The following is a 19,473-nucleotide window of genomic DNA, read 5'->3' as shown; positions in this document are numbered from 1 at the left end:
TTTCATTTAACAGCAGTCAAAGTCAGTCAGTTAGTGTCTGTGATCTCTGGGCTCCACTTGTTATGTTGGGCTGCTGTGAGTCCTGGGGATCCGTATTCTGCGGCTCAGGGAGCGGGCAAGGCGGTCCACAGCTCCACCCAAAGTTCCTCCCAACTCCTTTCTGGAGGTCAACCCCTCAATATTGCCACTGTACCACATGACCCAGCCTGCCAGGGACAGTAGCACCAGCAGAGCTCCTGTGTAGACTAGCAGATCCCCAAAGTCTTGCCCTTGGAGCTCTAGGGGAGCAAAGACCCCGAGCAGCAGGGATATCACCCCCAACAGGTCCATCAGTACAGCAAACACCAGGGCCAGCTTACAGTGGGACACGCCGTCATACCTGGGAGCCATGACTGCACTGAAAGAGAAAGGAGAGGATGTTATATGGAAATGTGGCCTTGTCTTTAGGACATTTCAGTTCTTCATATCAAATATCTTCTGACTCCATTACAAAAAGAAAAAATTATAAACTAATTCATGGCATTTACCAAATATTTAGCTCTATGGCTAAAGCACACATAAAGTAATTTTAAAATAAGTTGGAAAAACATATTTACAACACTGGCTTCTGTTTTCTTACACATTTAACAGTCAAAATAGGTGCCCCACCTGTCCCGTACCAAACTCGCACTCTCCATGCAGGCTCGTAAAGCAGTAAGGTCTACGTATTTACGAATACATTTTTAGAAAAAAAAAAGAAAATTCCATAAACACCTACCGTTACGTTGTTACCAGTTTGCTGCGTATCTTAGATTCAAACGTGTTTACAACGGAGGCCGTGTGTTTTGAAGCTTTCCGGATTTGGCTCGAGGAGAAGCCAGCAGTCGACCCTGAAACCCGACACTTCGTCACCTGCTCTACCTGTCCTGCAGTTTTACTGGCAACCTGACAGCACAGCGCGTCACGGCTGACAGTGGAAAACGTTGCAGTACCGACATCTTGTCCCTCAGTCTACAGTGTCATTGCAACATTAGTTTAACACTAATTATCATTTATCAAATATCTGAAAATTACCCCTGAATATGCAAGTTTACTGCACCCAATATATTTTTTTTACATATATATTATTATACAGGCATTTTAAAAGCCCCGTCGCTCTAAATATTGTGAAAAGCTACAGAAAAACTTCACAAAGCTCCTGCAGTGCTTATTTTTCTATCCCTACCGTTTACTAAGGACGGTCATTAATTTTTTATTACATCCGGAAATGACGCAAGAGACAGTTAAAAAAATAAAAAAGCGATAATTGTTATTGTTAGCTTGTTAGCTAGCAGATGAACTCGAGAAATGGAGATATGACAGAGTAATAACGACTTATTACATGTGCACGATTAAGTTATTACAAACGTTAAGTGGTATGTACCAATTTCTGCAGAATATATTTGTAGCATAGGGATTCTGGTAATGTCTGAATGACAGAATTAAACAATGTATAGAAAGAAGGGGATTGTAATTTTATATTCATAGCTAAATATTTGCTAACATTACATGAGGCTAACATAGTGTGGAGCTAATCTCGCTTTCTTGTGAACACATTACCAGGCCGTTACAAACTTATACTTAAGTAACACATCCTTTTTAAGTGTTTCAGATTATACGTGTATGACCGGACAAGTTTATAATAAAGTTAGCTTTGGTTTGATGGCTTGTTTCTGGTTGTATTAAAATACGACAGTCCACGTTATGAAAGCTTACCGATGAACTGTACCTTTAAAAAAATTCACATGAACATAAGTATAATGTATATGTTTAACGAAGTCGCACCAGTGCATTTTTGTGAAATGTCCCTGTTAGATCATACGCATAGCCTGATGACATTTCTTTTAAACCATAAACCATAATTTAATATTTTGTCTGGGGTACGAGATGGAGGACGGAAACAGGACTGATGCTGCTTCCACATCCAAGAGCCACGCAGGCTCACTCCACCTGCAGAGTAAGAATTGAAAAGTTCCAAGTAAATATATTATTGTCCTGCCTTTACGTCAAGCTCAATAATTAGTCATTACGCATATTTTCTTTTCTCAGCTCCAAAAAATGAGGATGCCTATGAAATTGCCATCCCCTATGAGGAGAGCAACTTTGAGCAGCCAGGATTTTTCAACCAGAGTGATCAGAACTTTGATGGTGAATGACAGGATCAATCCTTTAAAATTTATTTTTATCTGCACAATAATTTCATCCTTCACACAAAGTTTCTTAATAATACGTCTGGTTTCCAAAACTATCCTATCTGTCCTCCTCAGATTCGCCCCCATCAGCTGGCCCGTCTCCAGTCAACAACTCATACATGGTGATCACCAACCTGCGGACCCAGCTACAAATCTCTCTGGAGAAAAATTCTTGGCTGCAGAAAAGAATTGAGGACCTGGAAGAAGAGAGGGACTTCCTCCGTTGCCAGCTGGACCGCTTCATCTTTTCCACGAAGAGCCAGGGACAGGAGCAGAGTCAGAGCCAGTACAGTAACGGTGAGGACAGGGGACAGGTGTGAGATGATAACCTGTCCGACAAGAAATTGAGAGGTGGCTGATTCGAAACAGAAGTCTCGCAAGGCAAGTCTTACAGAATTGAAAACTAATTCTTACCTATTGGCATTTGTCTCTCTGTAGGTTATGAGTCCAGACGATTCAACTGGAGGGCAAGAAGAGATGAAGATCGTCCTGCTGGTAAAGACAAATATTTGTGCACTTACTGCTAAATTAAGCTTCCCAGTCATTGTTAGATACAGTTGCGCTTCAGTATAACCAATTCATTGTTTATTAAGTCTATGTATCTCATCTTAGATTGCAGCTTCTCAACTATTATTGCTGCCTTCTTCTTACAGAGCAACAGAAGTCAGATGCACAGCATTTCACCTCACGTCAGTTTATCCAGCGAAGGCCCGGTCCTCCAACTATGGTGCCTTCCAAAAACCATGTCTCCAGTCCACTAACCAATCAGCTTGCCTCTATGAATGCTTTGTTCAACTCTACACAATCCCAGGCCCTCTTGCAAGGCCATAGCCATAGTACTCCCAGTACCACGGCCAGTGGCAGCAGTGGCAACAGCAACAGTGTTACCAGGTCATCCATTAATGAAATGAGCGGACACGGCAACATAGGTCCAGGTGATATGAATCAAATGGCATAAAGCTCAGTATCACCCTAATTAAGCTAATGAAATGAATTTGTTATACATGTGTCTTTTACTTACTGGTTTTTGCTAAGGAGATCATTTTTTGTCTAATCAGATTCCCTCTCGCTCTTGGGAGAATCTGATGAGTACTTGGAGCAGGACGGCTACCTTGAGGAGGAAGAAATGATATCAGGGGAAGATGTAATGCCAGATACCATTAACAGCAACAGACACCAGTTAAAAAGAAGGCGAGTCTTCCGAGCCCCTAGAGAACGGCAGAGAGGTACATGACATAATTCAACATTTCAATGTCATAATTTCACCATAATCTGTTGCGAGGCTGCTGTAGCTAAAACTGTCGTTCATTCTTATTCTTCAGTGAAAGATGCTGCTGGAGTGCTGTTTCGCTACAAGAAAATCCTGCTTACATACCAGCGTCTGAAAAATATGTCCAAAGCCTTCCAAATCCATGGTGTGGACCGCAACACAGTGGCTTCTACCACACCCATAGCTGAGTTGCTACTAGTGGCCCCAGAGAAGGTTGCAGAGGTGGGCGAGTTTGACCCATCCAAGGAGAAGCTACTGGACTACGCCCGGCGCTGCTACACTGCCCTGGATGAGGAGACACTCAGCAGGGTGCAGGCCCTAAAGAAGAATAACCTGCTCTTGCCCATCTCCTACAGGTTCAGACACTGAGGGGAGAAAGACAGAGGGATGGGAAGTGTGTCTCTAGAAAACAGTGGAGTCGGTGGTTAGGTGAGGAGAAGGGAGGCAGTTGGGATCTGCTGCAGCAGGTCACCGCACCTCCGAGGCACAGAGATGTCCAGAGGGATGAGGAATTATTTTACTAACTCAGCATCCTGGATATAGCCATGTAGGCTGCAGCTGAGATTTTTGCTTTTCAGAAAAATAAACTTTCCACGTCTCCCTTTTATTAAGAATACGGATCAGGTGCATCAAGTTTCGTTGACAAATCCTCACCATCGTTCCAGGAATACTGAGGATGTGGGAGTGCCTGCTGCAGCCGGGAAGGAGCAAAGAGCAAAGTAGCATGTCTTTGCAATTCAGAATTTGTGAACAAGAATGTGTCCTGAGTATTAGGGTTATAGAGCAGATTGCGTTTCCGCTCTACTTAAATGAGTGTAATCAACGTAGCTCATACACGTCTCGGTGTGTAGGTTTGCAGAGAATCACAGACATCTACTTTCCTGTACATCTGAATCAGTTTGAGGCCAGGATTGTCTAGATCATTTCAGTTCCTGGCAGCCTAAATGATTTATAAGCCTAGCAATTTTTATCACTGTATTTGAGTGCAATTTTGACACAGTCCTAAAAATTTGGTAATCACCATCTCTGTGTATGTTAAAATGATGCAGCACTCCATAGATTTTGCCATAGTTTTAAGAAGTTGTCACCAATTTCTTATGTTTATATTGCTCAGTGCGTTCTTGCTCTATTATTTTTGCCATTGTCATTACAATATCAATCATTTTCATTTGCCTTAATGCAATATTTGTGAATTCCTAATTTAGAGATGCAACTGTTCAGTTTCACTTTCACTGCCTGAACACCCACTGCATAAGAGTCTGGGAGTCATTTTGAGTCCTCTTTTCCTTTCCATTTCTCCAGACTTAAAGGAAGGGAGAACTCACAAAAAGAAAGAAATAGATGCGATAATGAACTTGCTATAGTAAAGACTAGTCTGACATCATGTGATGCAAATGCATTTTTGAAAGTACCATACTTCTGGCAATAAGAGCCACTTGATTTTAGTTAAAAAATCAAAAAACAGACACACAAACGTTGGTGATATTATATGTGTTTGCCTCATAATAATAAGGCCACCTGTTGGTCTCAGGCGCAGTTTTAACAACAGTACTGCTGCATTACTCTTTTGCTCCACTACAAATTGTACTAACCCTTTTTATAATTATCTGCACTAAAAATACACTAAATGTCACTTCTTATGCTTCTGATATTGAGGCGCTTGAATTGATTTTGTGACAATTATACCTTTTGTAAAATACGGTACAGAGCATTTACACTAATTATTACTAAAATTACTATTTGTAACACTGTGTAACTTTTGGTTCATTGTGAAAAATTGTGGACATTGATCATATAAACAGTTTTTACAATGTGAGTTACAGCATCATCAAAAGCAGCTAGCTTGTGCACACAGAGAGTCTATCGTTGCTTCCCAGTGTCTCACTACAAATGCATGTGAAAAGAGTTCTTTGATGATCTGTAGCCTATAGAGGTCTTGTCAAAATTCATAATTTTCAAAGCAGCAGACACGTTAATTATATTGTATGATAATGTGTGGTGTTTGTGCCGGTACAGTGAAATGATAAGATCTCTTATATCAAAGCAGATTATTTTACAGTGGAATACGCTGACTCTTGGCTTCAATTTTCATTCCTTAATAAACCATTTTCCTAAACGTAAACAGAGACGGGTACTCCGACCTGTGTGTGTAAGGTGCAGTGCAACTGCTAAGCAGACCTTGCAAAATCATACCAGGGTGTAGTGTTTTAAAAAACAATAATCTGTCTGTCTCATTTTAATGTCTCATATTTCTGTATATTGATTGAAATGTGTATCTCACTTAAAGCCAATTATTCACCAAATGTATAGTGAGACACAAATGTCATTAACACGTTTGATTTCCAAACAAAAATTTAGATTTATTAATCTGTAAAATCCAACGTCACCATTCACTGAAAACAAAAGCTTATGATTCATAGACTGTACTGTTAAGACAGAAATGTAATTAAAACATTTGATTTCCTACAAATAATGTCTATTTCTAATTCTGTTCTATCCATTATCATACCACAGTGAATATTCTCGTTGTGCCAGGATCTGGGTCCTGCTATGATCAGGTTGCAAGGGTGTAAATAATTTCTATTACTGTAGCTGATTTATTTCTTTGTACTGCGAACCATGGTAAATCGTATGTGGGATATTTTGTTTACATGCTGGTGTCTCTGACTCTGTAGACACATTCTTGCGAACATTATAACTCAAGAGCAATAATTGTGGTAGAAACTTCATACTTACTTCACAGGTGCTGCATATGGATTAGATTATGGAGCAATTTTCCTAAAACATTTGCATTTTAATAAGGCAGTGATTAACGTTGACTAATGATTATTTTCGCTTTTGTTTAATCTGCATATTATTTTCTTTATTAATCTATTAGTCGTTTTGTCTAAAACAATGAAAGGTGTTATAATTTCCCAGAACCCTTGATGCTGTATTCATATTCCTTGTTTTATATGACCAGTAATCCAAAACTCCATAATCTTCATTTTACAATTATATCAACCAAAGCACCAAATTCTCACAGTTGAGAGGTTTTAACCAGCAAATGTTTGGAATTTTTGCTTGAAAAATTACTAAAACGATTAAGTGATTATCTAAATAGTTTTCTGTATATCAACTAGCTGATCAATCACCTAATCGTTGCCGCACTAATGCAAAGACAAATGTCTTAGTATAAAAAAAGAATTTACGCAAACAAATGAGCTAATTAACTTAATGGGGATATCATGCTTATACCACAGGTACCCCATATGGAGTAGATGATCTGATTAGATTTTGCTGCACAAATTTGCATAATTTTGAAGTAAACCTGATTTTCTGAAAGTCTGTTAGCAGTCTTGATGACAAACTACCAGTAGGGGAGAACAGGGTAAGTATATATAGAACCCCCTGTATTTAGGCTACCATAAACAAAACATAATCATTGGACAAAAAAATTACGCAAATATAGTTCACATTACTCAGTCCATTTTGGACTCAAGTACAGGGAGAGTATGGTAAGCAAACAAAAAAAAAAAGAATTTTGTTATGCCAAGGGAATTCATAATGTTAACAGTCTTGTATCTTAATTAATTATTGCTTCTTAATTGAAGTCAGTGTAAGCTATAAAACAAGGTCATAAATTTAGGATAATTGTGGATCTAAGCCACTGTGTGAAACAGTTTTGTTAAAATTGAGGCACACAGAAACATATGGTTTTACCTAAAAGCACGAGTTTCGCCTTCGTTAAACTGATGGCATTAATGAAGTTCAAAATTATCTCAAAATTGTTTGAATATGTGTCATTTTTATATCATTATTTAACTGTGGCACTGTTTACGCCTAGAGAGCTCAATTTACCTCTTCTCCATGCTAATCTTAACCCTACCTTGGGGCAAGTTGTGCCATAGGACTAACATTTTTTGGTGGGTCACTGTTCTAAAACCATAATAATTAGATAACTTGTTTTAATTTTCATGGGTACACAGCAACCTGAGGTACATACAGTATCTAACAAATACACTTACTTTGCAATAACATCAAATGTAAAAAGTGGCTCATGTTATCCCGTTCCTACTGTGAGCACAGGTGCTCTTTTGTCATGGAGATCATGGCAGGACATAAGGCAATCTAAGTGCCTCTTGTTGAATTATGTTCTAGCCTGTCCGTGGTGAGGTGTGGCAGATGGGGAGCTCCTTCAGCCACTGGCATATCCCACAGACTATGTGTCCCACCCCACACATATACATAATATTGTGTGCATAAATTATGTTTTTTTTCCCTTTTTTTTTTTTTAAATTGTCTTTCAAGCATCATAAACTGGACTGTTACATTATGCAGTAAAATGTCTCTCAGCCAAAAGGACTCTTTCCTTGGAGGAAGACACTGAATATGATCTTTGTGACATAAAATAGCTGTTAATAATTTTAGTGAATAAATATTTTTGCTCAGTTGTTGTTAATACTATTGATTTTTTTTTCTTTTTTAAAACATTTATTGCCTGTCTTGTGTTGTCCTTGACCTGTCAAGACTTGAAACTTAATTGGTGACCTGCTCGATAAAACTTTGATCCCACTTCAGACAAAGTATATTTAGCAGACGTTAATTTAAACATAACTTGGTGGGAGAAAGAATAAGGAACGTGCGGAAATATTAACTTCTCCTTTGTGACAATGAAACGTCTTCTCCACTCACCGGAAATCTGTCATTCATCAACTTCCGGTGTCACGGGGTACCAGGGAGACGGAGCAAAAAAGCGGGCATACCGAAATCTTTATTGTATTCGTCAGCCTTAAGCATTTGGAAGCGAATACAATTGGCTTATAAAGTCAAATAACTGCGCCTTGTGGGCCAGTAACCCACCGGGATTTGCATTTGACTTGGAAAAGAGTCTCATTCATTCGATTATCGTACTCGCTAGCTGGCTAACGAGGCTCCACACCAGCAGGCCCGTTCTTCTGGACTTTGCTACAAGCTAGTTAGCCAACCTTAGCAGGCTAACCCATGCGAACACGTTTTCTTTCTCAATGATTCTGCCTGTTACGTTGTAATTAAATACCACGCCGCGAATGTGTGTACCGGTTAACAATTTTTGGTAATTATTTTGTTTAGTAGGCAGCTAGTAAAGGCTAACTTACTTAAGTTGCATCAGCGAGACGCTTGTTTTTAAAAGTGTTGTTCACTTTGTTGCTAGCTTAAGCTAGCCGCCGCCAACTGAACAACGCAGTCACTGAGAGCGGAGCAGCCTTCAGCTCACAGAGATGTCGGACTTCGACGAATTCGAAAGACAGCTCTCTGAAAACAAACAAGGTAGATAAACCAGTTGCACATCCGCAATTGAAAACGTTAAGTGGTTCTTTTGATTGGAATCGTCGCTATCGTTTTAGCCAGGCGTGGATATGTCTATTTACTGGAACATTGTAAGCACAATTATTAGCCCACAGTCTTGAATCCTTTGAGATGCGATGTAGCTGTAAAAGCTATAACTATGGCTGTGAAATAACATTATGCTTCTGTTAAATGTGAATATCGCTAGCCGTCTTAACTACATAACGGTAACATTCATTGTTTCTTGAAGGCAGGAGCAGTCTATATCATGGTAGTGTCAGTGCCAGCTGACTTAATAGTTGGGTCAGATACCATTCATTCTTCGCAGCTGTTGCGTCCAGGGAACATTTCCAGTGTTATTTACCTATTATTGTCTCCAGCTTTCTGACACCCAGCTGGTAACGCCATTGTATAGCTACTACCCTTCTCCCAAATTAAGGTCTCTATAACCTAGATTTGCGCTTAGACGCAAGACTTTGCACCTAAGTAGTTAGTCTAAGAGCTGGCCAGATTACACATTGTGGCATTTTGAACCGAAAGTTCAAACTACATATATCAAATTTCTCTAGTTTTCTTTATTAAACTGTATGGAACAGTGCATTGATTTGGTAGGGTTAAAAGCTGTTGTCTTGTTACAGAATTGCTACGAAATTCCAGCTTTTGTATTACAATGTGAAGTATGTTGGATAGTTGCTCATTTCCTTTCTAATGTCCATCCAAGGTCAGTTATTTTACCAGAGCCTTTGATGTGAAAGCTATGTGGATATTCTAGTGACACTGATGAGTATTCCTAAAGTTTTTTTTATTGTTCGATAATAAGCCGTGTGTGAGTATTCCATGTTTATATACCTTTTGTAATGTCAATTAACACTATCCTTGCAGCTGAAAGGGACAAAGAGAACCGCCACCACCGCCGGTCCTCCTCCCGCAGCCGCAGCAGAGAGAGGAAAAGGAGGAGCAGAGACAGGGATAGACGCAGCAGGGACCGCCGTGGGGACAGTAAGGAGCGCAGGCACAGACGCAGGTTAGTACCTTTTAGACAGTTACAACTGGACCAGCAAGCTTTGAAAATTCATGTGTCACATCATCATATATCCCTCCCTACTGGCCTTGCAGTTCGTGTCATTACCACTGGGTAAAAATGAAGTGTTTCAGTCCAGCACAAGACACTGATGAGAGTGGTTTTGACCACATTTATTTAGAGAAGCAATTTTTTGGTTCCTAGGCTGTTTCACAGTTAGTTAATTATTTGACTCAGAGCAAAGGTGGGTGTCAGAGGTTTTCATGAGTTAAACAAACACTCATTGGAGTTTGGTGTCGCTCTAAGTGCGCACACATACATGCGTTTTGCCAAATCAGCATGTCTTCACTTCGCCCTTGACTTGGTCTTGGCATCTAACCATTCGCCTACTGTACTGTAGGTGGCTGCAAATTCCAAACTCAAGCAAATGCACACAGAAAATACCATTGAAAATCAATGAGCATTTAAAAAAACAACAACAAAAAAAAAAACAGACAAACTTAAACCCTTCTGAGCCCACACCCATCATCTATTCATTCTGGGCAACAGAGCACACTTAACAAAGCTTGAGAGCTATCTGCATGAAGTTGAGAAAATTCTGACTGTAAAGTGTATTCATCAATCACAGTGATATATTTGGCTGACTTCAGATGAGCTGTTGGGCTCATAGAGCTAAGCCACTGAAAACTGACTGCCCTTTAGCTTATGAAATATTATTCTCTTGGATATTATTTCACTAACAGATTGACTTTTATATAGTCTATTTTGGATAATGTTATTTTTATGTCCTCTGTTTCTAAGCCCTCTGTCATAGGTGCTAATGACATTGTACTAATTTTGCCTCAAGCATATGGGGCAAAGTTTTGAAAACACAAATTGACAGCTGCTGCAACGTCTTTTACACCCTTGATAATTGAACACTGAATATTGAGACAAAGTTATAAAAGGTTTTATTAAAAATTTCAGATCCATTGTAGAATCACAAATCACACCGATTGGTATTAATAGAGCTCCTTCAAGAAGAATTGGTTTGACATTTTTTGATTCTTTGCATATTGACTCGCGTTGCATAACATCAGATGTGACACATGCAGCCATGTAGTATATCTGTGAGTGTCTCATGATGAGCCTGAGCTACACTGTTTGATAGAATCTCTTAGGCCTTTTGCTGTGGGAACATTTTTAAAGTTTTTCCCAGAACACAGCCAACGTCGGTGATAACTGCCTACCAGCTCCTTGACAATTCTGCTGTTGTCAAGGAAACATGCTTTCTTTTGGGCAAATCACATCCTGTGCGTCTTTTTTGATATGATTAGAAGTGATGTTAGTTTTTGAAAAATATGCTTATCAATAAAACAGGTATTGGAGGTGAAATCTATCGATTACCTTTTTATACAAGAAAAATTTTCAACAGTTTGAAGCCACACACCTCTTTAATGATTGCTTCAATACTTTATTTTTAACACATACTCTTGTACAGTTTGTCAACTCTCTACTTCTTGTTGGCTGTGAATAACTAGCTCCTAGTCTCTCAGTGCTAATTTAAAACACGTTCCTGAGGGTCACCCAGTCTGAGCCCATGGTCAGAAGATGTAAAATTTGACCCTGCCCCTTTGCAGCTGCTGTATGTTTTTGAGGATATAATTTCTGCTTTCATTGCATCATTAGTTGTTCTCAAATGGTATTGCATGTCAGTAGTGAGTCTCACTGAATGTGCTGGTCAGCTGAACTCAAAAGGACTTTGAGCTGTCAGAAATATAAGGATGGCCAAGCTTCTGGAAGCTTTTTGTATTTGGTGAGGGTAGTAGAAATTTGGGTTTTATTTTTCTTAAGTGGAAATGTTGGTGAATGTCATGATTGATTTGAGAGAAATGTGAAACCCTTCCAATGTCATTTCAGCTCACCATCCAGCTACCCCCAGGACAATGCTGGAAGGTAATACAGCAAACTAACACAAAGCTGGTTTGTGCATTATTGCAGCAACTGCAAATTAATGATCTGCCTCCGATTCTAAGTACTACTGACTCATTGTGTAGACATCTGCCTGGTTTGGGTTTTCTATCCCTTCTTTTCCCTTTACCACCAGTCTTACAATGTTTTCATTGATCCAAGTCCTCCCAAATGTTACTAAATTTTGTAGTATATATTTTTTGAGACATGACCCATCATCAAATCTAGTAGTTTACTGCTGAGGTAATGAGAAATATCTGTTTGTGTGTTTATTGTTCTATTTTATTTCACCTGTCTTCTCTTCCTCCAACAGCCGTTCTCCACACCGTGAGAAGAAGAAGAAGGTGAAGAAGTACTGGGATGTCCCTCCACCTGGTTTTGAGCACATCACTCCCATGCAGTACAAAGCCATGCAAGGTACCAATCTCATCTCAGGGTTTTCCCTACAATTATAACGAATAAAGTTGCAATCTCGAAGACTTCAGTCCTGGTTGATTTGGCAATGCCTGTTGTTACTGGTGGTAACAGCAAATGTGGTTTAATTCTACAGGTCACAGAATTCTGGGGGTAGCAAAACGAACTAGTTATTATAATAAAGAAGTCAGGCCTTTTTCCATCTTTCTGGGAGCAACCGTGATCTGATTTTATGCTGCCTTATGGCACGGGTTTGCTAATAGCAGGGCACAGGGAAAGGAGCTGGTTACCTTGCTGAGAAGTTGAAGGTGTGCAGTCTGTAGCCTGTAGCGCTACATCTAACAGCTCACTGTGGATGCTCTTTTTGTTCCATTACTCCCTGCAATATTTCAAACTGATCAACAATCAAAGAAGACAGTTGCCTTGTTTTGTAGACAAAAAAAAAGTGAATTATCACTTTAGGACATAGAGCTCACTTCATCAGTGAGCATATTTTTTTCAATTTCAAATGTAATGATAAATGCCCGCATGCTTTGCTCTCCAGCTGCAGGCCAGATCCCAGCCACGGCCCTCCTGCCGACCATGACTCCAGATGGACTGGCTGTTACTCCCACCCCTGTACCTGTAGTGGGCAGCCAGATGACCCGGCAGGCTCGCCGGCTCTATGTGGGCAATATCCCCTTTGGTATCACAGAGGTGAGGAACAGGACAGTATTTGGCTTTTAAATCAAAGGCTATGAAGACATTAAAGTACCTCATGTGTCTGTTTCATCTTTGTGTTTTTATTAATTTCACCGTTAATTAATATTATTTACCGTTAATTTTCCCCCCTCTCTTCTATGTAGGAGTCCATGATGGACTTCTTCAATGCCCAGATGCGTTTGGGTGGTCTTACTCAGGCCCCTGGAAACCCTGTCCTTGCAGTACAGATCAACCAGGATAAAAATTTTGCCTTCCTTGAAGTGAGATAATACCCTCATAAACATGTAATTTGTTCTCCCTAGGTGTACCTCTGTCTGTTTTGAAGAACAGCTTTGAATTTTACTCATCTATAATTTTGTTTCTGTGTAGTTCCGTTCAGTGGATGAAACAACACAGGCCATGGCCTTTGATGGCATCATCTTTCAAGGCCAGAGCCTCAAGATTCGCCGTCCCCATGATTACCAGCCCCTGCCGGGCATGAGCGAGAACCCCAGTGTCTATGTGCCTGGTACACAGACAATTAATGGTTTTTAACCCTAAGTACTTGTGGCATAATTCATAAGTAATCATTAATAAATTTTTTTCAGGAGATTGCTCTCTGTGCTTCTGTTTATGTTTTTTTTTGCCTGTTGTCCTTGTGTCTCATGTAGGTGTGGTGTCCACAGTGGTGCCTGACTCGGCTCACAAGCTCTTCATTGGCGGCTTGCCCAACTACTTGAATGATGACCAGGTCAGTATTTCTGCATTAAGCAGTTTTGCCTCGGGATTGGGGTACTGCTAATGTACCACACGTATACTGCACAAATTCCTTTCTAAAACAGTATTGACTACCCCTAATTATTACATATACTTTGATTTCCATAATCACTGTTCAGTAAATTTGTAGTGCCCTAGACTATCTTCGGTACTGCATCCCCTTTGTTGGGTCATACCCTGCTTCATAAAATTGTATGCACTCATACTATTTAGGAATCTTTGACGTTTTAATCATTATTGAAACTTAAAAGCAAAGTGACAGTAAAACATTGAGAGGGAAATGATAAGAGAAGATATTTTGCATTTATGCTTGCACTAATATAGCCCTGTCATCAGTGGCAATACTAAACTTTGAGCTGTGTTGTTCAAATGATGGGAATGTCTAGTCAGTGGAATATTTGGAAATGATTGAACTTAGAGTGACTCTTCGGTCTCCTGTGTCTCAGGTCAAGGAGCTATTGACGTCATTTGGCCCGCTGAAGGCCTTCAACCTGGTGAAGGACAGTGCCACAGGCCTATCTAAAGGATATGCTTTCTGTGAATATGTTGATGTCAACCTTAATGACCAGGTAGGCAGTACAACCGAAAACACGTTTGTAGGATATTTTATAACATGCATTATTACCCTTTTTATGCCTTTGCACCAACAAAGCTCAACAAAGTCAAGTCAAATCAATAAATACACATAATACCTTTTTATTAAATTAAATATGAGGGGAAAGACATGGATGTGAACTGCAACTTGACAGGTTGGTGGAGGAATACAATCGCGAGGCAGTAATTCTAGTTTGATAATCAAACAATTTCTAAAATGAACACTCTGCATTACTAAATTGTCATTTTATACTTCCACAGTTAATTTAATACCGTGATATCATTACAGGCTATTGCTGGGCTGAACGGGATGCAGCTGGGAGACAAGAAGCTCCTGGTGCAAAGAGCCAGTGTGGGATCCAAGAATGCCACTCTGGTGAGTGTCCAGGGGCTGGACAGATGACAGCAGGGTGGTGGGAGGCTAGATGCTCTTTAGAGTTTCTGAAATGGATAAAGATGGATTGCTGATCAGAAACAGCTGTAGCAGTTTATCTGCTACTCTTGGAACACACCGATAACAAGTGTACATCAGAATCTTTTCTCTGAAAAAGCAGTGGTAATTGTACTGCAATTTTAGTGCAAGAAAAGATTTGACAAACACATCAAGTATTGACAATTAAGCAAACAGTCTGTGCCAGTGGTGTGCGAGGTTTCATGGCATGAGCAGTATGCACAGCACTGCACTAAAATTCATTCAATTTTAAACCCACCAGTCTGACTGGCAATTAAACTTGTATACTGCCTTTAGGTAAGAAACAAGGGCTGAACAGGGCCAAGCACTCTTTGTAGTCTTGATGATTTCCATAATGTAGTAAATTTCTTTCCCCTTTGTTTAATAAGTAAAAATAGGGGGAAAAAAATTCATTGTTTATGGTAAATTAAATGTTTTGTCATAAAAGTAGATACAATACATGTTGCAGGACGCTCTTTAAAGATTCCCTGTATGTATTTTCTGATACAGAGGGATATGGTACACTATATTCATATATTCTGAATGAGCGAGAAAAAACAATATCAATAAATAACAAATTATAGCCAGAATTTTAGGCAGCGTTAAGCTGGATATGATAAGTTATTAAAAACTGTTTTGAGAAACTTTCCACTAAGTACCGCTTTTACCTAGTGGTACCCGTTGGAAGATGCCAGGTTCCTAGGTACCACTAAAGGTACCACTAAAAATGGTACCTAGTGGAAAATAAAACCAAAACTATCTAGAGGTAAGTGAGAAAATATTTTGTAATATGTGAACCAGTACTTAAGGGGTTTCTTACCAGTGGCAACAGTAGGGAAAGCCCTGTCTACTTCAGATTATGAAAGTAATAAAATATGACATGTCTTCCTTTTACCCACTATTTTGGTTAATGAGGTCTGCACTGAATGATATTGTGAATGTCCTTCCGCTAGTCATGATAATTAAAGCAAGCTGTCCTTCCAGACAAGTATGAACCAGACCCCCGTGACGCTGCAGGTGCCAGGTCTGAACAGCTCAGTGACTCAGATGGGAGGCCTGCCCACTGAGGTGCTGTGTCTGATGAACATGGTGGCCCCTGAGGAGCTGCTGGATGATGAGGAATATGAGGAGATTGTGGAGGACGTCAGGGACGAGTGCAGCAAGTACGGCCAAGTCAAGAGCATTGAGATACCTCGACCCGTGGATGGCCTGGAAGTGCCTGGGACTGGCAAGGTAGGAACAGTTGTAAATGTTAATGCCATGTAATATCAGCGTAATGATAAACAATATTATGATATGTCAAGTCATTAACCTAATGAATGTTTGTTGTTTTTTTTTTTGTTTTTTTTTTTCCTATAATCTTTTACCACTCTGTAGATCTTTGTGGAGTTCACATCAGTTTTTGACTCCCAGAAGGCCATGCAGGGGCTGACAGGAAGGAAGTTTGCCAACAGAGTGGTGGTGACCAAATACTGCGATCCAGATGCTTATCACCGCCGGGACTTCTGGTAGAGGAGACATGAAGAAGGGAGATGAGGGGAGGGAGGGGGGATGGGGGGGGATGTGTACTGCCTATTTCCAAATCAGCCCCCTGTTTGATTTGGTAGAAATACATTTCAGGTAGATCTGAGAATATTAAGCATTTGAAAAATGGCTTTGGTGACATCGAATTTATCATTTTGAGATCTACATGAAATGTGCAGCAGTTAAACCAGATATTTGGAATTTGGACAGGAGAAGACTGGGGAGGGTTTATATTCAGTCCATAAGAGAGGGGGCTAGGTTTGGGTGGTGAGGGTGTAGCTGGGTGGGTGGGGGCGTCAAAGATTTTTGAGAAATGTGTGTAATAATAGGTCCAGGGTGGGGTCAACAATTTTTATACTTTATGAGACAGGGACGTCATTGGGTGGGAGGGGGGTGCCACACTTTAAGGTTTGTATTTAAATGGAGGTAGCCTGTTTTAAGTACATTAGGAAGGAGTTGCAGTAGGGAACTAACTGGACTATTGTGATTGGATGGAAAAAAACAGGAGTGTTTATTTGTGAAAGGGAGATGTGGGGGAGATGGAGAGGAAGATGGGGGCATTTTTGTTTGACCATCTAATGTAGAAATACAGTAGCTGTAACATCCACTTCAGTTTTGCCATCATCACTAGAGAGCTAAGGGGAGACTCTTCAATATTGGATTTTTTTTTTTTTTTTTTTTTTTTTTTTTTCCTCTGTTTGAACATTTCCTCATGTTCCTTCATTTTCATTAGACTACTGCCCCCCTCTGGATGATGTTAGAGAATCTGTTGTCTAATTGGATCTGAATGTCAACTGTAATTGTTCCGATACTGTGTGTAGCTTCTCTGATTTGAACTGTAACATCGCCTAGTATTCAGCTGCAGAATAACATGAACTGCAGAAAAGAACATTTTCAGTGAGTTTTTTTTCTTCTTTTTTCTTTTTTCTATTTTCTTAACTTTTTCACGCCCATCTTTTGTGCACAGCTTTTTAACAGGTGAGATTGTTTTGTCTCAGCAGTTCAGTCCTGATTTAATGCAAGAGGAAATACACAAAGTAAGACTGGGAGAGACAAACAGATTGGTCTAATGGGGATTTATCTCTTCCTTACCAAAAAGCCTTAATGTTATTACACGTGAATTCACTAAGGAAAGGAATTCGGCTTGCCCCTCTATCAGTGATGTCTCTTTGTTCATAAATGTCACGATCTCGTGCTTTAGCCTTGCATTACCAGTTTTCATTCTTCCTTGTTTCCCTGCAGATTTGGGATGTAAGATGTATTGGATCCGTTTGGTTTGTTTTTTTTGTGCGACATCTCACCTCTTTGACAAGACCAAATAAACATGTGACTAATATCCACGACTCATGTTGTACTATAGAGTGAAACCAAAACCGCGCAGCAACACAACAGCTATTCAACTTTCATCCTGATTTGTTAAAAAAAAAAAAACTCCAGATAACTTGATATGCAATGGCTTGTACACACTGAAGAATTAAAAGTAAACCTAACACTGCAATGGCTTTTTTCAGATTTTCATTGAAAGCCTGCACACAAAGAATTCCTATTATACACCTAACTAAATTTCAACAAACGAATTGATTTCAGATTTTAGTGTTCAGATGTCATGATTTTATTACTTTACTATGTTAGGCTTTGGGGGAATTTCACTAAATCTAAGACTTAGTTGTTGGGGATGTTTGAAACTGTCTGCATGTACTTAAAAGCTGCTTCTCTCTAATCTCCCTCATCTTCTGCCCTTGTTTCTCTGAGGACCACATGTTCACACTGTATGGGCTTGAGACTATGCTTTCATTTGATACTTTGGGTTGCTTAAGACAGCGCTGAAGAGAGGTTCTGTCCGTGATAACACTTTTGAGATGTTACTCCTTACTTTCTGAAAATCTGCTTTTTCAGTGTCACTGTCATTTAATTTCTTTTTTTTTTTTTTTTTTCTCTCTTGGAAAAAAAATGTGATTTCTTAAACGATTTAAAACCTAAAAACCACATCTAGTTTATAAAAGCAGACACAGTCTTTCATTTGTCCAATTTGTTTTCAATTGTTGATTAAAAACTGAATTTACATGATGTCCTTTTTCTTTTTGCTTCTTTTCTTATGCACTTCCAGCAGAGTGCAGCACAGTTTTATTGAGCTATTGAGTGATGACATTTGCAGTTAATTATGGAGATGGACTAGACTGGAGCCATGTCCAGTCAGCTTCATTCAGTGGATGGCATAATTTTTCAAGCATTGTAGTTAATGATATATGTCCGAATGATGGAGCTGTTTTACAGTCACAAAGAAAAAAGTTAAAAGAGGGAAAAGCTTCCAGATCATTTCAGGTATTTATTAAAACTAATTCACAGATTTGCTCCTACTTAACCAGATATTCATTTAATCTTTACCTAAACGAACGTCTGACAAGCAGAGGCAGATTTTCAGTCAGATACAGGGGGTCCCAACTTATTCAACTCTTAAAATTACACCATTCTCAAAGTCCCATAAAGCATATCTATAAAACACTTAATGTCTGTTTGATATTTCTTGTAATTATGTCATAACCTATGCATTTTCGACAGTGTGAATTTGTTTTTCATATTATTTAGGTTTATGTCATCAGTGAGTCCCTTTGGGCTTTTTCTTGTCCCTGCACATTAAGTTTCAATGCTTATATTTGTCATTTACTTGATTCTGACCTGCACAAATAAAGAAAACTCAAATTTACACCCCTTAGCAGGCAAATGTATGTTGTTATTAACTGCTCCGGAATGGTATCTTTCTCTTCCAGTTGCAACTGCGTCTATGCTGTGTAGAAATCCTACCAAACATCAACTGAAGTTATTTTGTCTGTTTTTTTTTTCCTTTCATATTTAACTCATTCCCCATGAGTACACAGTCTTGCTCAGCAGAAATAAATGGCATAAAGGCTGTTTGCACCTGGGACTTATTCCACAGGGAGTTACTGTAAAATGGATACGAGAAAGCAACAAATCTCTGATATGAAATAATATCCTGTGTCAGCTCTATACCGCCCATCTCCATCTGTATCACTGCACCCCACTGCACAAAACCAAGCAGCAGGGCCACTGATGCAGAACTCTACTCTGTCGTTCCCTGCGGGTACAGATAAAACAGCAGCTCTCCCGGGCCGCTGAAGCCAGATCAGTGAGAGGAAACGTGTAAAACTGACCCTTCCTCTCTTACAGCTCAGGATATTCAGGCTGGTTCGCAGGAGACCGATTAAACGTTATTAGCAGCCCGCCCCAGGCCCGATGCGGCAGTGAGGACTGTAAA

At 39.6% G+C, this 19,473-nt stretch overlaps 2 protein-coding genes and 1 long non-coding RNA gene across 4 annotated transcripts; 2 read left to right on the top strand and 1 right to left on the bottom strand.

Annotated features, from left to right (window-relative positions):
- The first annotated feature begins 1,285 nt into the window (after positions 1 to 1,285).
- On the top strand, positions 1,286 to 5,970 carry LOC120783959 (coiled-coil domain-containing protein 106-like). Its single transcript, XM_040117367.1, has 8 exons — positions 1,286 to 1,394; positions 1,906 to 1,975; positions 2,068 to 2,166; positions 2,286 to 2,507; positions 2,649 to 2,705; positions 2,864 to 3,145; positions 3,269 to 3,436; positions 3,533 to 5,970. Exons 2-8 carry the CDS (start codon positions 1,906 to 1,908, stop codon positions 3,847 to 3,849), a joined length of 1,215 nt encoding a protein of 404 aa, XP_039973301.1. The 5' UTR covers positions 1,286 to 1,394; the 3' UTR covers positions 3,850 to 5,970.
- On the bottom strand, positions 2,429 to 8,200 carry LOC120783960. The gene is made up of 4 exons (XR_005706395.1): positions 8,155 to 8,200; positions 3,232 to 3,321; positions 2,625 to 2,702; positions 2,429 to 2,539 (listed from the first exon to the last, which is right to left on the bottom strand). It is a non-coding gene; the product is annotated as an uncharacterized LOC120783960 (long non-coding RNA).
- u2af2a (U2 small nuclear RNA auxiliary factor 2a) lies at positions 8,160 to 17,535 on the top strand. 2 transcript variants are annotated; one of them, XM_040117366.1, is made up of 12 exons: positions 8,160 to 8,769; positions 9,670 to 9,811; positions 11,708 to 11,743; positions 12,072 to 12,175; positions 12,717 to 12,868; positions 13,018 to 13,134; positions 13,244 to 13,382; positions 13,525 to 13,604; positions 14,077 to 14,199; positions 14,514 to 14,600; positions 15,660 to 15,908; positions 16,053 to 17,535. In XM_040117366.1, the coding sequence occupies exons 1-12, from the start codon at positions 8,721 to 8,723 to the stop codon at positions 16,185 to 16,187; spliced, it is 1,413 nt and encodes a 470-aa protein (XP_039973300.1). In that variant the 5' UTR covers positions 8,160 to 8,720; the 3' UTR covers positions 16,188 to 17,535. The 2 variants fall into 2 exon arrangements, with proteins under 2 accessions (XP_039973300.1, XP_039973299.1); XM_040117365.1 differs by having other exon boundaries at positions 13,244 to 13,400.
- The last annotated feature ends 1,938 nt before the right edge of the window (positions 17,536 to 19,473 follow it).

This window comes from Xiphias gladius, chromosome 22 (assembly GCF_016859285.1).
Source record: "Xiphias gladius isolate SHS-SW01 ecotype Sanya breed wild chromosome 22, ASM1685928v1, whole genome shotgun sequence".
In the NCBI taxonomy this organism is placed as follows: Eukaryota; Metazoa; Chordata; class Actinopteri; order Istiophoriformes; family Xiphiidae; genus Xiphias; species Xiphias gladius.
The sequence above is the reverse complement of the archived record's forward strand: the minus strand, read 5'-3'. Positions and strand labels throughout refer to the sequence as shown.

Bases quoted from the DNA above. Each gene is read 5' to 3' on its own strand.
- LOC120783959 (XM_040117367.1), top strand. From the start codon at position 1,906: ATGGAGGACGGAAACAGGACTGATGCTGCTTCCACATCCAAGAGCCAC. The intron at 2,167-2,285 runs GTGAATGACAGG...TGTCCTCCTCAG, and splicing joins GAGTGATCAGAACTTTGATG to ATTCGCCCCCATCAGCTGGC. The intron at 3,437-3,532 runs GTACATGACATA...CTTATTCTTCAG, and splicing joins CCCTAGAGAACGGCAGAGAG to TGAAAGATGCTGCTGGAGTG.
- u2af2a (XM_040117365.1), top strand. From the start codon at position 8,721: ATGTCGGACTTCGACGAATTCGAAAGACAGCTCTCTGAAAACAAACAA. The intron at 11,744-12,071 runs GTAATACAGCAA...TTCCTCCAACAG, and splicing joins CCCCAGGACAATGCTGGAAG to CCGTTCTCCACACCGTGAGA. The intron at 12,869-13,017 runs GTGAGGAACAGG...TCTTCTATGTAG, and splicing joins TCCCCTTTGGTATCACAGAG to GAGTCCATGATGGACTTCTT.